Here is a 20,623-nt window from a genome sequence, read left to right on the forward strand (position 1 = left end):
CCCCAATTGATTCGGATAAACGACTCTCTATTGTACTACAAAAATATATCAAAATTCTCATCTAATTAATTTACTATTTATTTTTTCTCAGAAAGCTGATATAGATCCTTCCGTTGTTGTTTTCTTAAAGGAATCTGTTGTCGTACTTCTTCTAGTAAATCTAGATCTGTACAGAAATAGAATTCAGTATTAAAATATTAAATAAAACTAACAAACTATCAAAAAAAAAATTTATCTTACCAATTTCAGCTTTCAAAATGGTTTCTTTCTCTTCTGCTTTGGTAATAACTCTTCCCCTACAATAAAAGATAAATCATAATTTTTATGCATTTATAAATTATTCACAAAATTTCCTTTTAAAAAAGAAATAATTACCATGGATCTGTAAATGAACTATGTCCCCAAGCAACATAGGGAGCATTTTCATCTCTGGCTGGTGATATCATGGCAACATACATTTGATTATCCAATGCTCGACCTTTATGAAGTATTTCCCAGTGAGCAGGACCCGTGGTCATATTAAATGCAGCAGGATATACCAATAAATGGCATCCTATTAAAATAATGTTAGTTACATATCAAATACATATCATTAGAAAATACACTATTTACAGTAATGGCAGTATGATTATTTGTGGAGTATTTATTGGTATTTATTTAGTATTGTAACTTCTTTGGTTATGCACGCTTTCTCCGACAGATGATATTAGAAAGTATAATGCTTTGGGGATACTACAGATTACCACCTATGGAATTTCGTGTGTTTGGGTATATATCTGAACTCAGGGGACCGAGACGAGTTCAACGATACTCTACTTTTGGACCGGAGACGAAAAATAAAAAAGTTATCATACTTTTTTCGGCGATCGCGCGATGATAGGGAGTCGCGTCGCTCTCTCCGCTAAGTCGGCCTCGCTATCGCGATCGGGAGTCGCGTCGCTTGCCATTAAAATTGCCTTTAGTAGACGTTTCCCCCTTTTTTTTTTTTACTTTGTTCAAGAACTACCGTGAATCGATCACTAGTTTAGCACATGGCGGTGTGTGGTGGCTCCCATACGAGAGGTCAGTCGGGAGCACGAACAGTGGGAACGGCCGCCATGTTCGCTGCCATAAGTAACATTAACCGAAATGGCGATCGCGCGATGATCGGAAGTCGCGTCGCTCTCTCCGCTCTCGTATCGCGTGTTTAACCCTCCGGGAGATGACCGTAGTCCGACGTCATGGTTTGCAGACTTTACCGCAAGATGGCAATACTAGCAACTACGGTGCCGTCTGCATGAGAGCATTAAAAAAGTATGGCAGCTTAAAAAATGTGATAACTTTTTTATTTTTCGTCTTCGGTCCAAAAATAGGGTACTGTTGAACTCGTCTCGGTCCCCTGAGTTCAAATATATATTCAAAGTCATGAAATTCCATAGGTGGTAATCTATAGTACACCCAATGCTTTTTCTACGGGAAAATCATTTTCCAAAATATCTCAAAAACAGAACAAAACTGTTTTTAGCATTAGATTTCTATTTGATTATTCTGTTAGCGTGTGGTTCAGAATTTTGAAACTTAAAGTGGTTAATTTTCTATGAATTTTTAAAATTACAAAAGATAAATGACTTTGAATTTAAGGATTCTGAACCATGCATTAATTAGACGAATTAATTAAACAGGATTCTAACACAACTGTTTGGTTCTATCCATTTCCATTTTTGAGAATTTTTGAAAAATGATTTTCCCCACAGAAAAAGCATTATATTTTTAGCACCATTTGCTGGAGATCTCATGCATAACCAAAGAAACTTAAAGAAGCTGTGTCAAATTCAAATTCTTGAATTTGAAGACTCTTGGCTAAATCATTAATTTTCTTAAGCCAATCAATAAAGAAAGAGAATGGAATTATAGCTACATTATGTCAACATTTTTAAATCAATGGCTTTAATAAAAAGAAATTTTCTTACCATTTTAAATAATTCTGAAATGGTTCTGAATTTTTAAAAATTACTTGAGGTTTCATACTTATAATAAAGTTAGTTACAATAATAGTTAAGAGATTTATTAACTATGATTAAATATTGACTGCCATTAAAACAATTTTATCGCTATCAAAAAATGTATCTTTTTTTTTTGCTTTGTTCTGAGCAAGAAGACTGTTTAGTTACAGAAATTATTGGTAACATTGTTTATAAATTTTAGAATTTTTCAACAATGAGTTACTTGAAGTTAGAAGCCAGCTTATGAAATGAATTCATCCAGTTTATAAGCTGGTTCAAAGCTTTCAATATTACACCAGATTCAAAATGTTTTCATATTATTCATATGTAGATTATTTCAATATTGTTTCTAAATTATTATAAAGAGTACAGTATTATGCCAATATTAATATTGGCATATCATATTTCAATAATTATTTTAATTAAATTTATTTCACTTAAAAACTAAACCTGGGTTTATACAGGATTGTAACACAGTAACTAAAGACATAAGCATATAAAATATAAAAATTGAAATACTTTTTTATTGGGATTGGCATAATATACTATTTTACAAGTTTATGTAGAGAGATCCAGCATTGTGGGACAATGTTGGATCTCTCTATACAGGAAATCCTTGTTAATTCAAACTTCGATAATTCGAAATCATGTTAGTTTGTAACTCCACTTTTATCCCAGCCAGAAATACAGAAATGTACATGTTAAGGAATTCGGTTAGTTCAAAATACAACCACTTCAAAATTCAACATAAAAATTCTGACTGAACTGTGATATGCATGTGTTAACTTGTTTGTTTAGATTGAAGTCTCTCCAGGCTACACGATAACAATATATCAAGATTAATCAATAATAGATCAATCAGATAAATCGACAAATATATCAAGAATAACTGTAGTCAATGTGGATTTGCTTTTACAGTAGCATTTTCAGGTATCACCTTATCCTTTTTTTGTCTTATCTCATAAAATACAGCTGGGTTTTGGGATTGCAAGATTGGACTATAAGTAACGAAGTGAGAGATTTGTTGGGCTCTACACTACAACATTTGGGTGATTTACTATCTTTTGAGCCACTTTAAAAATAATTTGGGCTACAGGAATTCTGTTTTACTTTTTATAAAACGTATATGGCAACCTGTGAGGTTCTCACTGGACAAGTACTGTTTATCTGCAGTTTATTTATAATATTATTATTAATTAACAAAAATATCATTCTGTATATATAGCCATATTTTGTTTGCTTAATAAATTACATCAGTTACATGACATTTGGCATTTTGTATAGAAATATGTAAATCTTGGATAATTCAAAACTTGATAGTTTGAAGTCGCAATTATTTCACCCCTTGAATTTCAACTAACGAGAATTTCCTGTATAAATTTCTAAAACAATATATGAGTTTTTACTTGCTTTTTGAAAACTGAATTAGTAATTCTGAAGCTAAAAATCATTAAAATAGACTTCCTACTAAAAGAATCATAATTTAAAAATAATTGATTTTTGAACATTTTTAAATATTTAATTTTAATAAACCTGTGTTTAAATCAAACCACTCAGCCTTTGATACTTTTGTTTTGATATTACAATACAAATATATCAATAAGTAGCAATAATTATATTCAATACTTTTTATAATCTAATTTTGTGTGGGTTATAGTAATTTTAATTTTTGTAAAAATTAAACAGCATGAATACCAAACTTTACATTCATCTATAACAACCTTCCTGCAAAATAAAGAACAGAGCTGCATTGCTCACATGTGTATCATTCTCCCACAAAATCTGCTCATTCAGTCAAATTATTTTTGTTTTTGTACAGCAGGTCAGCCTGATAGAACTGACTATCCAAATCTGTTACCTTTTACCTTAGTGTTTTCATTATTTATTGTTTAATTTAATTTGTAAGAATTTTATTTTGTTTTAATTGTATGATTTTGACACTCTTAGCCAGAAATTGTTGCTTCTTTGCCACAAAGGCTGTTTGCTAGTCAACTTTGCAGCTTGTTCAAAAGCTTCTTCTATGCTTAAGATTGGATTAGCTTCCTTAATGTGTGAATTGAATCAAGAATCAATTTTGTTTTCAATATGTTCAGGACAACTTGCTTCTAATAATCTTCCTTTTAGAATTAATTTAGAGTAACAAAGAGATGTATCTACCAAAATCAGTAGCATATTCAAATTGACAGCTGTCATTTTCCAAAATGTGTTTCACTGCTTGCACTGTAAATGACAAGTACTATTGACAATGATTGAATTGTATCAATGTATTGTGTACTGTACAATAGAACAAAATAATGTTTATGACAAATGCTACATGGAAAATGTGATGATAATTTGCATCATGATTTGGTACTGATATTTTACTGTGGACATATACCTTTTCTCTACACCAGATTTGTTCTTTATCTTGCATTTTAATACATGTCTATATGACTTTATTACAATTTATTATCTATGGGTATAATGTCTAAAATGTGTTAATATATTATTCATTTTTAGTAGATATTTTAACATAAACAAACTTTTATTTATTTTTATAAAAATTACTGAGTGGATATGTACAAAAACATATTTTTAATGCAATATTTTCTTTTATAAATACAATATCTTTAATTTTTATACATTTATTACTGTACAGACATTAAGTGAAAAACAGTATTAATGATATGTTTGATTTAAAATATGTAATGAGTAACAAAATTCAGAAAAAAAAAATAACAATTAATCTTTATGTTCAATATGTTAATTATAGTATTAAATAATGAAATAAAATTTAATACAATTTAAATAAATTATTAATAATGATCAATTAATAACACATGTGAGCACATTATATTTATTGTGCATAAACTACTAACTTTAGATACTCAACAAATGTTATAAATACCTTTATCAGCATATAAACTGGCAAGATGTGGAAATCTCACATCATAACATATTCCAAGTCCAACTTTCACAAATGCTGGAAAGCAAAAAAAATAATAATTTATAATTCTGAATTAACTTTAAAAGTCAAGAGAATAAAAACTCACCAGCATCAAAAGTTACTAAAGAATTTCCTGGTGAAAGTGAATTAGACTCTTTAAATGTGATTTTACCTGGTACATCAATATCAAAAAGATGGATCTGGGTAAGGTTGTAAATATATATTTTTATCCAATTATATTCAATATAATAATACAGCTTACATAAAAATATGTAAGTTATATTTAATGTAAAACAATAATAAAAAATTTTAAATACATTTTTCAACCCCTAAATTAAATGAATAAACAAAAATTATGTCAAAAGGCTTGCAATACTCATACATTCTTAAAAATAAAGTCCAGTTCAAAGAACAAGAAAATTAAAAATATAAATTCAAATTTATAAAATCATATCCATGTGAAGTAATGATAACCAAGATAAAAAATGTTTTGGTCTCTAAACCTATATCCTATTTTACATTCATCATTAGGCATTTGACAAAGCCTAAAGGACACATGTCCACATTTTCCGAGTCTTAACTTCATCTTATCTTGCAATCAACATATACATTAATCCTGGATTTATAATTAAGATATTTCTTGTTATTAACAATTTCAGGCATTCAACTGCTATAGTACACAAAATTAAATTTTATTTCAAATAATGAAATTTAGAATCTTTGAAATGTGGTGCTAGAGGAGAATACTGAAGGTAGTTTGGACTAAATAGACAGGTTTTAGAAAGAGCGGAAATCAGAAGCACTCTTAACCACTCAGCAGTGAGCAATGAATATATTCGTCAAGGGCGATTGTGTGGCAGTGGTGAGGGACGTATATATTTGCTAAATTCTTTTCGGGGTATCACCAAAAACTAGCCAAAAACTACCACGAAAAAAAAATTCACATAAAAAATGAATTATGTAACAATAAAAAGATACTTTTCTTTACTAGACATAACTGTTTACAAAATCTTTTTCCGAAATGGTAATGAGAAAAAAACACGTGAAAAAATACTTTAAAAATTTCCCACATTTCCTCTCCACAACTAAGTGATAGCACCACATCTGACTGTTCCACTGTTGAAAGGTTAACACTCAGAAACAATATGATTAGACATCTATTAAGACATCCAGAATGGATGAAGGTATTATTTGAGGGAATGATAGAGAGAAAAATGGTAAGAAGACAATCAAGAATGGAATACTGGATATGGTAAAAGGTAAGAATGCATTACAGCAAGATTAAACAACTAACACTAAATAGAAGTGAATGGTAGACCTGATGTTACCCTGTGGATTGAGAAGAGAAGAGAAGATGCCTATACACTTCCAATTAAATTCTCAATTTTTAGTTGATATGGAACATATCTTCCACACAATACATTAGTTCAATAAGAAATTGATGTCTAATAAACATCATTTCAAAACAAGTTGTGCTTTTTTGAAACATAACAATAACATATAATAAGGATCCCCTGCAATTCTTTACTAGTTGTATCTTGCATTATTCATCATTTATATAAATGATGGGTCAGCAGCATAATTGAATAAATTAATCTAGAGTCTGACAATAGTTTATCAATACGTCTATCTAAATACAGAATATTATAATAAACAATAAAACACAAAAACTACTCTATTAAATAGAATTGTAAAAATAACCTTTCTAAACTTGGCTAATGTTTCTCCATTTGGACCAAAGGCTAAGCAGGTATTATAAAATTTATCATCATCTACCTCAGGATAGGTACCTATAAAAAGACAATAATTGATGTAGACCTAATTATAAATATGATCTCTGATTATTATCATTTAATAAATATTGTTTAATAAATATTGAAATAAAAAATACAATAATTTTTAGAACATTCAAAAATGTATTATAATATATTTCCTCATTTTATAAATCAAAAAAATTAAAATAAAATAAAAATTATATTGTAAGTTAGAGAAAAGTCTTCATTACATATTCACACAACTGTAATGTAAGACTCTGCACTATGTAATTTATTACATAACTAAATCATAACATAACATCTTGCTTGACAACAAAACTTTGTCAGATAACTGTCAACTTTCACACCTGGGAGTAAATCATTTGTTAAGTTTCAGTAGTAAAAGCTACACTTCCTCATAACCTTCTGACATACTGTCTCCATTTCATCAGTTCAATATAGCAAGAAACTGCAAGTTTAGGCAGTTGTCGCCAGTCCCTCTTGAATTAAAGTCATCAAAATTTTCCTGTGTTAGTGCCAATTGTACTCTGTCCGATTTTCACTTTACCCTCAACTGTGCCTAGAGAAGAACTTTCTTGATCCAGACCAGACCCAAACAATCCAAATCCAAACCCTCAAGATCCTAATCTTACCTCAAATCAAAAATCCTCACCATCAATGCAGGTATTTCCCGACTCGCTAACAATTGTAAACTCTCTCTCTCGCATTGTATATAGATAGGTTAAATCAATATATTGTATCATGTATTCCTTTTTGTTGAAATTAAATGGTAATTTAGTTGTTAACTTTTAGTGTCTGAGTACTTTACTTCCATCCAACTGTCTCTCTGTCTCCATCCGGAATCCAATCACTTACTCATGCAACCACTCACATGATCTTCTTTTTAACCCAAACTAAACTTGCCATCGTGGCTTCTGTATCAACCAAGACATGGTGGTGTCAGTCCTGACAAGGCATCAAAGAGGTGCTGACGCTACAGTCACAGTAATATCTATATACTACAACTGCAGAAAAATGATAACTGCATGAAATGATTTTATACAGCAAAATACTACTATGATTAAGCAAAAAGTATTGACTTGTAAGAGATTTAAGAGTTTAAGAGACTCATCAAAACAAAATACTTTGATCCAAGTAAGATCCAAGCAAAACATGTATATTCTACTGCTGATCTAATGCATTTATCATTTTAAATCCAAAAATTCCATAGTAAAAATCAATAATTGGTATCAATTATGATTATTTGTAAATAATAAAACATTAATAAAGAATTCACGCACACCAGAGTAATATACAAATAATCCTTTGAAAAAACCTTTTAACTGGCGTGAGGTATGATTAATTGTCCGCGCCGGTCCACGTCATTGAGGAAGCTGAAAACGTTAGCGTGGACAATTAATCATACCTCACGCCAGTTAAAAGGTTTTTTCGAAGGATTATTTGTAATAAAACATTATCATTAAATTATAATATAATATAATTATAAAAAATTAGTAAGAAATATATGAAAAATTACAGCATTAAAGTGGCATTAGTGTATGTCATTTTACAATCTACAAATCACAATAACACACTAAATAAAAATAAATAAATAAATTTTAATGGACTATATTTTCATTATATTCATTAATTTTGTCATATCAATTGCAAACAATTTTCAGTTGTTTTTCTAATTAGTGACATGAAAAGTGACAAAATTAATTAAATTATTTAAATGTTTTGCATAAATAAAAACTAAATTCTTAGAAATGCATAAATATTTGAAAGAAGCTTTGTAAAACTGTAAAACAATTAAAAAAGTAGAATATTGAATATAGTTTATTCACATATAATTACTTTTAAAGTGTATTGTATTTATTGCGGGAATTTTTATATTCTGTAGTTATTATTTTAAAAAAATATTTGTAAACTGTCCAGTAAATACTCCTAGAAATGGATTTTTCACTAAAATAAATTTTCTCATTAACAACACAATTATTACTTTAATATATGATATTGCAAAAATTTCTTGTCTTTCTAACTTCTGATAGACTTCTGATAGTCTTCTAACTTCTAATTCTAGAGAGATTTACATCTTAACACTAAACACCTTAATCCAGCATTACCATCATAAGATCAGTTATAATAAAAACACTGATATCAGCATTTCAAAAATAAGTAACTCAAATACAAGTTATTAAATGGCAAAATAAAATTAGTCTTCTCTAAAATGTAGTTAATAAATGAGGCATAGTTTTGGAATGCCTGGAAATAAAAACTAATTAATTATTAAAATTTTGAACTACCAATTACTAATTGAAAAACTATTTATGGATTCAAAAGGTCACTTTATAGAAAAATTACAATTTAATTTTAATTAATTTTACATTTCTGTATATCAAAAAATAAACTGCTCAAAATGGAAATTTCAAAATATGAAGTAATCAATTTGTTCCAGCAAATGATTAATCAAAAATTATTAGATGACTTAGTATTTTTGATATATTTAATGAATTAGTGGATTTTTCTTAAATTAGAATATCTGATATAGTAACATCAACACCACACTCAGCAGAGAATTAATTATTAAACAATCATCACAAAGCAAGCACCTTAATTCGCTAAGACTATTTTGATACAAAATAATGTTTTAAACCTATTCTATAGGCCAATAATGCCCAAACTGTGGCTCACGAGCCATATGTGACTCTTCAAGAGCTTAATTGTGGCTCAACTAATAAATAAAAAATATTTGTTATTTTTTAAAATTTCTGTATCTTGTAAATACATTGGAATTAAAATTGAGATGCAAGAAGATCAAGGTCTCCAAATGTTACATAAATAGGCAAAATCAATCAATGAATCTTGGAAAAGTGTACCAATAATTAAGTACAACAATTTAAAAAATGCAGCATATCATTTACTGTCAATTTTTGGATTGACATATGCTATTGAATCATTGTACTCAATGATAAAATTGATAAAATTGAAGTTCCGTTCACAGTTAATCAATCAACATCTAAAAGAATTAATAAAAAGTTCAATAGTTCAATTTTTAATTATCAATCTGATTATCAAAAATTAATTTCAACATTACAAATTCAGAAACCTTCAACTAGCAAAGAGTAAACAAAAAAAAAAAAATGTAATAAATATGTAAAAACAGTTTACTTTAATTGTCAAAATAAATACATTATGATTCTGAAATTTCTTTTTTATTTTTATACCAAGAACTTTAGGTGTGGCTCCCAATATTTTCAGGTAGATAACTAGGGCTCTTACAGCAAAAAGTCTGGGCACCTCGCTATAGGCCATCTTCAAATTTATAAAATTTTCATCTGATACAGTATATTTTTTTATATATGCATAAATCTGGCATTAAGTAAGAAAATTTTGTATTATATATTTATTAAGTACAAAGATAAAGTCTACATTTAAATATATCAGGTGCAGCATGGCAATAATATATCCCTCAGAAATACTAGCTTTTAAATTTAACAAAAGTATGTTTGGCAACATTTTGAAAGTAAGTTTTTGTGATAATTTACACAAATGACAATTTAAAACACTTAAATATCAATAATTTCAAATTGTTTTTAAACATATACTTAATCTTTTTTATTTTTAATTATCAATAGATGTTTTTCCATGTGATAATTCTATCTTACTAAAACAGAGAAATACAATTTCTCTATACTTTAATTCAATTTCTTTTAAATGCTTACCAAACATGAACTGAAAAAAAAAATTATCTCTATAATAAAACATTGATAAGTACAAAATTGTGTAATAAAATTTTTTATGTATAAATTGCAAAACATACCTCCAATCAAATATATGTTATTGTTTTTTGCAGCATTTGATAAAACAGTACTTGTCTGACCCGGTATCTTTTCAGCATAAACATCAAGTTGACGCAAATCGTAAGGACTATTGAAAAATTCCTAAACAGAATCTATTTCATTAAGTTTTAAACATATAATATAATAGCAAAAATTATATATAAATTTATTTACTCACGGGCAAACACACCAATTTGGCACCTTCACCAGCAGCTTTTGCTATTAACTCCGAAGCTTTTTCAAGATTTGCTTCTTTAGAAGCCGTAACAGCCATTTGAATAAGTGCAATGGATAGTTCTAAACAGAAAAACAATACTTTATTATCATAGTGTTTAAAAACAATAATGTAGAAAAAAAGCAGTATACACTGCAGGAAAATATCTGCTTTCTCATTTTGGTTTCTAAAAATGTAAGATATCTCAAGAGTTCAACTTCGTGAACCTTCATTTTATAAAGAGAAAATGTTTACAATCCCTAGTATTATATAAGATCCAAAATAAACCTCTTTCGGATGGCCCCGGACGGAGTATCTCTATACGCAGTGCCGTATTTAGACATCTATCGTCAATAGTGTGGAGACCGATTCTGCCGACTAATGTCTACAACTGACATTAACAGTTTGTACAAAGTGTCAGTCTGAAGGCCATATTTCTATATTTCACACTTAATTCTGGGAGAAAAAATATTATTATGTTTTTGGTGGTGGCTTTAGCCTATTGTTGATTGGGTATTAGGAGAATAACAACACAAACCCCCATAAACTGTCTAATCTGTAAGTATGGTTTACCCCTGACCTGTCTAAGTATGGTTGCATGTTGTATAGTCATACTGCTTTTTCATTTTTTACAGCGATTGTCATCGACTATTTATAATAAACGTACGTTCTCTTAATGCAGATAAATAGAAATATTAAACTTTTACCCTAAACTTTTATGAGTAATGATGCTGCTGTGTTTAAGTAAGCTGCATACAGTACTAGAGCATCTATTTACATCATGCGCTGATGTCTAAAAGCATTGAGATATTTCGAAATTTCATTACTATTGCTTCATACACCATCTCAGATTTTATATACATTTATATATACAGCTACTTACTTCTGCTAGCCATTTTGAAATCCTTTAATATTAAACACCCTCTTTGACATGTGATTATCTCCACGTTGTTTACTCGAAAATTGCCATTTTGAAACGATCAAAAACAAGCCCAAAAAAATTTCTAATGGCATTTAATAAAGATAAACTAGTAAAGATTTTTAAAAAATATTTCTACTTTAAATATTCAAAATAATTCAAAATATCTTCACATGAGTATTGTTTTAAAATATTACTTTAAGATTTATTTTATATATTGGCAGAATTTTATTTAGTTAAAGATTACAATACAGTTAATGTATAAAATAAATCAATTGAGTAAAATTTAAAATAATATGTAGATGAATTCGCTTGACATTCAAATGGCGCGAGAATTTTAAATAAGAGAAGGATGCCATTTTCCTCTCTCGTTTCATATATGTTACGTACACGTAAAATGATCTGAACTCCGTTCACATCATTATTCAAACACATGAAACATTTTCGTCTTTCACCAGATATCATAAGTTCTTTTCAAGCGAGTATTAGCGAGGTTGAGGCCGAAGTTTTAAACGCGAAAACGTGTACGTCGGACGTTGAGCGCCGCTTTCCTATAAGCCTAGAAGTTTGACGATGGCGTTTGGAAAGTCAGTGGAATCATGCTCGACATTCCACTTGCCATTGTCAAACGCCATTGTCAAACTTCTAGGCTTATAGGAAAGCGGCGCTCAACGTCCGACGTACACGTTTTCGCGTTTTAAACTTCGGCTTCAACCTCGCTATTGTCGACAATAATCGGGCTTCTTTTTCCTTTAACACCTTCAATTCTAATTACACAAATATACTTTAACTTCCTCCCGGCCGTTAACTCGAACGACTTCTGGAATCGCAGTTGCAACGGGACATTTTTGAAATTCGAATGAATCGCGTGGCGCCGTCTTCAATTTAAAATACAAAACTTCAGTTTTTTACTATTATTTTCGAAAACGAAATGTTTGAGAGTAAAACTTCGAATGATACCTGTATTTTACTCGAATACGGATTACGATGAATTAAATCGTAATAAAAATTTACTGTAAATAAGTGCTTTAGAATCTAATACGGATTCGTCTCGTTAATTCGTCTACGTGCCGAGATGGAGTTTCCCCACTCCGATATCGTCCGAGTCTCTTGCCTGGATCTAAAATGCTCCGATCGTATAATTAATGTTTCTAACTTTTTAAATATTATTTTACCAATATTAATCTATTGTGACTGACGGCCGGATGGCCGAGCGGCAAAGGTGGCAGCCTACCGCTCTGTGGGACCCGGGATCGAATCCGAACGGGTCGAATAATCCCCAGGAATTTTTCGGGGGGTGGTCCGTTCGGATATGTCGGGCCCCGTCCCTCACCACCCGGTCGCCCCATTGTGGGCCTGGCCGAACCCATAATGGGCCTGGCCGAACCCATAATGGGCCTACTAAAAGAGCCCCTCTTAGTGCCCACAGGGCGGAAAGAGTTAAAAAAAAAAATCTATTGTGACTATAATCCATTTTTCTCTTGTAGGTTCCGCGCTAAGATTTCTTTAAATGCGGCGGCCCTTCTGTTTGCTTGCTTTAGGATCGATATACAGTGGTGCCTCATATAACGTATTTAATCCGTTCCAGGTGCACGTCCGTTATACGAAACGCATTTTTCCACAGAAATACATGTTAAAACATCTAATTCGTTCCGCAGCATAAAATAACCGTACTGTATCATTAAAAAATGAAGACGGGGTGCGTTCTTTTATTTCTCCGCGTAACTCTGCGCGAGCGACATCCGTTTAAAAATTCCTGCGGAACGCGTTCCTAAATTCTGGTGGGGAGTGCGCGCCGTCGAACGACAAAAACGGCCGCTTGTAGCAGTAGTTTACGGTAAAAAGCAACATGGCGTCTTCCGTGGCTCAGATAGTTTCGTTTCCGGGTCCATTATGTAGTTTTATGAATGAAAATTTAAAAATTGTGAAAGCACAAGTTAGTGCACGCGGTGATGTAAGTGTCTTTACGAATTTTTTTCGAATGGTAGCCGGCATTCTAATTTTTTTCGTTGCTATTTTGAATGCTCTTTCAACAAATAATCCATTTTATGGTTAAATTTTACAATTGGGACTCTTCTTTTGCCTTTAAAAACTCATATTTTAGAATTATAGATTCCTCCATCACGATACTATCGATAGTGCGAGCGCTGCCATCTTTCTTTCACCGTCGTTCCTAAATGCCTACAAACAGCAGCGCACTCCCGTAGTAGCGGAGACGCAGAGCTCCGCTACTACGTCTCCGGTTACGTTTGTTTAGTATGTTAGGAAAACACTAACGCACCCATGGAGCAGTCGCCAATTATGCCGGAAAGTCCGTTGTTCGCAGCCAGTCTGTTGCTCGAGTCACGTAACGGCCAAACAGAAAGTCCGTTGTTCGCAGCGTCCGTTATTCGAGGCGTACGTTATACGAGGCACCACTGTATTCTGTTCGTATAGAACATATCGACTCTAAAGCAAGCAAACAAGCATTTGAAGAAAGCACGAAACCTATCCGCAAAATACAAGTGAAAAATGAAATGGATTTTAAAAATGCAGACAGGTCAAGGGGAATATAATCCATTTATTTAATTAATTAATCAAATTTTGAATTTTCGCGCAGCTGAAAGTCTGATAGAACTGAGGACGGAAACACGGGCTGTAAGATGTGAACTCTGAATGAGAAATTTTTCCCCAGCCCGGAATCGTATACTCTCTGTATTAGCAAAAATGTCGTCGGAACCGTACCTGTACAGTACATGCCACACTTCGCCAGATATTCGCCTTCAAAGGTTCCACGACGTCGTTTCCAGTTATCTGACCTCATACTCTCAAGGGACGCTATATTTTTACAGGCTCGGTCTCTGAGTGTGAGGAAAAGCTTTAAGGCCAAAAACCGTGCGAGCTTGGCTTTTTAATTTTTCGCGTTCGCGCGTCCCTCTTCTCTTGCTACTGTCGGCATTTCCTCCTTCAACATCGCTACTATGTCCTTTCTCTTCCATTCGCATCTTTTAGAGTCACCGATAGATGGTGACTCTATTATAAAATTTTATTAATATTACGTCAATTTGCTGAGTCGGGATTCGACTCTAGGTCTTCGGCGGCAAATGTTCACTTTTTCTCTACATGCCCAAGAGGCATATGATGGAACCACTTCATAACTCATGTTTCAGGCAAGGAAAGATGAGGAAGCCGCTGCGTATGTGGTCCATCCATGCTTCCTTCGTCTTAGAAAGATAATATAATTTCAAAAGTATTTTCTAAAATCTCTAATGCTTTTATCAGGTTGTAAAAATGAAATTTAGACATTTCAAATTTTTTCCTAGATGTGACTGAAACAAAGAATGTTCTTTAACATGTGGGTATTTAGTTATAATTAAAGTAACCATGGAGCATTTCATCACGTATTGCATTGGAAATTGCATCGACAATGTCTGACAACACGAAACTGTCGAAAGCGTGCTATTGCTTTATCACTTCACCCAACGAAGGCTTACCATCTCATCTTCAAAGCGTTTGTAAAAACGTTGCAGGGTGAACAAATTTGAGCATTTGTGTTAAATGTCAAAGGCCCGATAGTGCGGAAGAAGGCTACGATTGGCGTTTGTTTGCTGACGTCGTGATGCAGCCGTTTCCACAAAATCATCATTAGGAAAACACTCGACCGTGAACAACTGGATGGTTCTCGAACATAAAGATCAAATCGCTTCGTCTAAAAATTGATAAAACCCATACTGACACGAAAATGTGCCAGCATATACGGCAAAAACCATCCTAGAGAAGGTGGAAGAGTTTGCTTCATCCACTGTACGGCCCAGATTTGGCGCAGTACAGTGGAGGAAGCAGACTCAATACAGTACTTCATTGTCAATATAGAATCAATACCCGACGTTGGAAATTTTCTTCAAAGAAAAACACTGTTGATTCTTTGCTCACATGGCTGCATGACAAAAAATATGGACTATTTAGATATTGAAAAACCTCCAAGCGCATCCTTTGCAGTTTGTCCATTGTCGTAGGAGAGTGCAAATTGTCCCGAACCAAAATGGCACCTTGGCTAAGATCCAAAGCCCCTCGCTGCTTCACTTTATTAAAAAATTTATTTTTCACTCAAAATATTGTTAAAAAATGCAAACATAATTTTTAATAAAACTGAGCTAAATATTTGTATTTTACGATTTATTTAATTAATTACATAAGATTACACAATAACTCTTGGATGTCTTCTGTTTTGAAGATTAATGATAATACAAAAATATTACATTTTTGAGTCCATCCTTTAATCCAATTTCACACCAACCACAGAAGTAACAGTCATAATAGCTTGAAGAACACTTCATTAAAAAGGCAATTAATAGCAAAAAAAAAATTACAAAGTTAAAACGATATCTGACGTCAGCCATTCATTCTCAAAAATGTAATATTTTTGTATTGTCATTAAACTTCAAAAAAAATTATTTGATTAAATTACTGTTTGTAAAATTTAAATTGCAATTTCTTGAAAAGTGATATTTTTATCTTTTTAATTTTGTGGTTATGTCCCAGAACAAAATCACAAAAACACACGAATTAAAAAAAACACGATCTAAACAAAATTTTAAAAAACTCACTTAAATTAGCCTAAGTGTATTAGCCTAAGTTTCAAAAATAAACTTAGGCTAATAAACTTAGGCTAATTTAAGTGAGTTTTTTTAAAATTTTGTTTAGATCGTGTTTTTTTTAATTCGTGTGTTTTTGTGATTTTGTTCTGGGACAAAACCACAAAATTAAAAGGATAAGAATATCACTGTGTAAGAAACTGTGCTGATGACGGCCGGATGGCCGAGCGGTAAAGGTGGCAGCCTACCGCTCTGGGGGACCTGGGATCGAATCCGAACGGGTCGAATAATCCCCAAGAATTTTTCGGGGGGTGGTCCGTTCGGATATGTCGGGCCCCGTCCCTCACCACCCGGTCGCCCCATTGTGGGCCTGGCCGAACCCATAATGGGCCTACTAAAAGAGGCCCTCTTAGTGCCCACAGGGCGGAAAGAGTTAAAAAAAAAAAAAAAATTTTTAACTAAAGGATACAAAACCCAAAAGTTTGTTTTTAACTTTTTCCGTCCTGTGGGCACTAAGAGGGCTTTTTTTTAGCAAGCCCATTATGGGTTTGGCCAGGCACACAATGGGGCGGCCGGATGGTGAAGGATGGAGAGCCCGACGAACCACTTCCGACAAATCTCTATTCGATTCCGGGTCCCCCAGACCGGCCGACTGGCTCGCAAAAGCTGTCGACGAACAAAAATTACTGGAAGAAATTGTTAAAAATCATCGAAAGGCACACATGTTTAACCAAGCGCACAAAAAATAAAACGAAAAAACAAGGACTGAAAACACAAGCGATAGGCGAGAGCGAGAAACAACTTGGACGCATGACAGTTTGCATTTATGCTTCGATCTAGTATACGACGTATCTCTGTATACTAAATAGCAAAAGAGGGATACGCGCCAGAAAGTCAGCAGGAGAGAAATTCAAGGCACGTTTAATACAAACCAGGGAGAAGTGTTAAAAGTCGGGAAGATGAGCAATAGCTTTGAAATTTTGATGCTTATGTTCTAGCTGGCACCCCTGTTGATGAGTTAGAACATAAAACCATAGATCAATAAAATGATGGCGCCTCTCCAGTGCACGGAACAAGAATAGTGTAGTGCTGTCCGATTTTTGACAAAAACCAATCGCCATCCATTGGTACATGCAAGTATGATTTGGAAACGACGACACGAGTTGCATACAAGTGTACGAGTAAAGTTCTAGGTTTCAAAAACAGCTACAATTCTGTGGAACATTTTCCACGGCATTCACTGCGCTCCGGCTGTAAAGAATCTTCTACAAAACTGTGGCTGTCTTTTGGAACCTTAGAACTCTACTCGTACACTTGTATGCAACTCGTGTCGTCGTTTCCATACCGTACTTGCATGTACAGTACTAACGGATGTCGATTGGTTTTTGTCAAAAATCGAGAAACACGATACTGTTCTTGTTACATGCACTGCTAAAGAGGCGCCACCATTTTATGTCTTTGTTTTTATGTAATCACATTGCAAGTGTTGTCAACAGTATTGCCAGTGGCAGTTACTGTAGCCTCTGATTGGAAGCACTGTGCCAAAATTACTACGCTATTACTCATTCCCCCGACTTTTAATGAGACTTTTCCGGTTTTCTATGGAATGTACAGCACAGTACTGTACCTTGTAGATTGACTGACTTGTGAGTTGATGTCGCTCGAGTCGAATCGTAGTTAGCGCTATGTTTGCCAGCCGCCGCAATTTAGTTTTTACTTAACGTAAAGTATTTCAGTTTTACAGTTTACTTCAACTATTAAAATTTGAATGCCATGTTTTATTTAATATTTAAAAATTTATTTATTTAGCTCTAAAAGTTTTCCAACAAATTATTTATAATCACAATTCAGAACTTTTAATTATAAAAATGTAATAGGCGATATTTAAGTTTTATTAGCGAATTTTCGCCAACAGGGGGAGTCGTTGTTTGAAATAACGAATTTTTTCGAGTAACGTCGTTTCGTCGTAGGAAGGAATTATTAGTGTTCTAGAATCCAGGTGACGTCGATTTTAAGCAATTATATTTTAAAATGCCGAAACAGCGAAAGAATGCATTTTATTTCTTTATGAAGGAACTGCAGGAACGTTATAAAGTAGAATATAGGAATGTTACAATGAAGAATATGTCTGTAATTGCTGAACCTTTTTGGAAAAACTTACCTGATAGTGAGAAAATGAAATATGAAACTATGGCAAGAGGATATAAGAAGAAAGAAAACATAACCGAAAAAATATATTCTGGTATAACGTTTTCCGATAACATTGTACGTGATGATGATGAAGAAGAAAAGGCAGAGGAAGCGATGAAATTTGTCGAAAGATACATTTTCCAAATGAAATCAGTAGATGAAGTTAAAAAGAGTCATTTCTTCATTATAGATTTTAACCTTTTATGCTGCACTGATGATGAATATATTCCATTAGAAGTTGGAATTACAAAATATTCAATAAAAGAGGGAATTGAAGATTATTTTCATGTATTTATTGATGCTGGACCTATACCTATTGGATATAGTCGAACCGCAATGCAGCATAGTGATGACACTCATAAAATTCCGGTATCAAAGTTTAGATTGTCAGAGAGTAACTATTCCAAAATTTGCAAAAGTATTGAAAACTTCGTCAATTCAGGACGAAATGAAATTGCACCAGTATTTTGTTTGGAGGAAAATATAAAACAGAATCAAGGTTGTCTGGATTGGCTTTGTAAGAAAGCAAGCTATTACAATATACAAAACATACAATGTTATAGCTTGGTTTATCTTTTAATGGAACTTAGGGCTTACGTTCACCACGCATTTCCATGTAAAATTGCTGCAGCTGATATGTTAATTTCTTATGCCTATGATTACACAACTAAAACACGTTGTGATTATCATGAAGATCTTGATAATGTATACTGTGCACTTGGATCTGCCAAACGTTTGTGCTTTTTGCTTTCTGATGCTGTTTGTCTATTCTATGGAGTTGACTGCACTTCAAAGCATTTACCACCAAGAATTTATGATGGCACAAAATTTAAAATTTACAAACCCAAGTTTCCTCCACCATTACCAGTTAAAAATGATGTTGATATTCGAAAGAAACCTCCCAAACCTCATGCTATCACTACAATTATCAAAAAAGATAGAACTAACAACAATGATTTTCAATCCCATTCAAATACGCCTAGTTACGATGCTAATAAGCCAGATAAAGTATTTTCAATTAATGACTTTCCACCTTTAAACGAATCAAAACCAGGAAGTGACACCACTGAAGTGAGACAGCCAAATACTTTGAATGAAATAAAAGTGTTTGCTTTATTCAAAGAACTTAGCCTGAATCAAGACAAGAGATTTGCAGGTTCGAGTTCAGAACGTGGTATTGGACGTGGGAAAAAAATCCCATAAAATTCGTTTTAATTTCACAATATGGTATTAATGTTTTTTTACTTTCACATATAAATTTATAACTGAATTTATTGCATAAAATTGTTTTTATAATCGTAAAAGATAATTTAAAAATATATTTCAATTAGATAAAAAACGTTTTCTATTTATTAGAAGTAATAAATAGTAGAATTTAAAATGAAAATGTGGTATACGATAAAATATCTAAATTCATTTTTAACACTGATTTGTTATACAGTGGTTTGGTTTTAAAGTATAGAATCAATTTTTCAAGTTGAAAAATGAATGAAATTGTTTTCTTATATCTAATTGAGTTTGCAATTATAAGTTTAAAAATATTGGTATTGTTCTCAGAAGAAAAATAGAATCACATTTTTTACTAATATAAGTTTTGTTACAATTTAAAACTTTTTTAATGATATGATGTATTGTTTAAACTAAATTTCCAGAAATAAAATCTCATTATAAAACTCAACCTATAGAAAATCAGTTCCTTTTACATTCATTTTAATGAAAGTAATAGTCTATGATAAATAAAACAGCTCTTAATTTTTCATGATCTATGTTAATATAATAATAATAAAAAAAAGCATGCAATGAACTATATTTGCAGATTGGGAGAAAATTTGTACCATTTTCTAAATTTATGCATTTGATTTATCAAATATGTAATTTTTTAAGCATGATGTATTTTAGTTTTGATATAAATGTTCCTGTTGCTATTTGAATTTGATACTTTTATATAAAATTTACATGCTATTTTTAGAATAGCTTTTGAAAAGGCAAAAATAGATTTTAAAAAAATATAAAAATTAAATTTTTAAACTAGCAACAGTTCTTATTTCAAGCTAGGAAATAATAAACAATATTGTCACAAAAGATAGTAGTCAAAGAATTGGAATATTTGGCTAATAATCTTTTAAACATTTACAGAGAAGCTGGACAATATATAGTTTCTTGCTGTGACAATGAAATTCTGACAAATTTTGTGTGATATAAAGATAATGTATTGCTGATGC

The 20,623-nt window shown here is 32.0% G+C and overlaps 2 protein-coding genes across 2 annotated transcripts; one reads left to right on the forward strand and one right to left on the reverse strand.

Moving 5' to 3' along the window:
• Positions 1–11,723, reverse strand: LOC136972373 (omega-amidase NIT2). Its single transcript, XM_067266939.1, has 9 exons — positions 11,602–11,723; positions 10,683–10,801; positions 10,486–10,606; positions 6,610–6,698; positions 5,015–5,108; positions 4,870–4,944; positions 376–553; positions 241–296; positions 1–166 (listed from the first exon to the last, which is right to left on the reverse strand). Exons 1-9 carry the CDS (start codon positions 11,612–11,614, stop codon positions 78–80), a joined length of 834 nt encoding a protein of 277 aa, XP_067123040.1. The 5' UTR covers positions 11,615–11,723; the 3' UTR covers positions 1–77.
• A 6,392-nt stretch (positions 11,724–18,115) lies between these two features.
• On the forward strand, positions 18,116–19,919 carry LOC136972374 (protein maelstrom homolog). Its single transcript, XM_067266940.1, has one exon. The coding sequence runs from the start codon at positions 18,243–18,245 to the stop codon at positions 19,602–19,604; it is 1,362 nt and encodes a 453-aa protein (XP_067123041.1). The 5' UTR covers positions 18,116–18,242; the 3' UTR covers positions 19,605–19,919.
• Positions 19,920–20,623: the final 704 nt, after the last annotated feature.

This window comes from Centruroides vittatus, unplaced genomic scaffold (assembly GCF_030686945.1).
Source record: "Centruroides vittatus isolate TY-2023 unplaced genomic scaffold, ASM3068694v2 contig_290, whole genome shotgun sequence".
NCBI lineage: Eukaryota > Metazoa > Arthropoda > Arachnida > Scorpiones > Buthidae > Centruroides > Centruroides vittatus.

Excerpts from the sequence above, each read along its gene's own strand:
- LOC136972373 (XM_067266939.1), bottom strand. Across the intron at positions 6,699-10,485 it reads TAACATATATTTGATTGGAG|GTACCTATCCTGAGGTAGAT; the intron begins GTATGTTTTGCA and ends GTCTTTTTATAG. Across the intron at positions 5,109-6,609 it reads CATTAGCCAAGTTTAGAAAG|ATCCATCTTTTTGATATTGA; the intron begins GTTATTTTTACA and ends AACCTTACCCAG.
- LOC136972374 (XM_067266940.1), top strand. The coding sequence starts at position 18,243 with ATGCCGAAACAGCGAAAGAATGCATTTTATTTCTTTATGAAGGAACTG.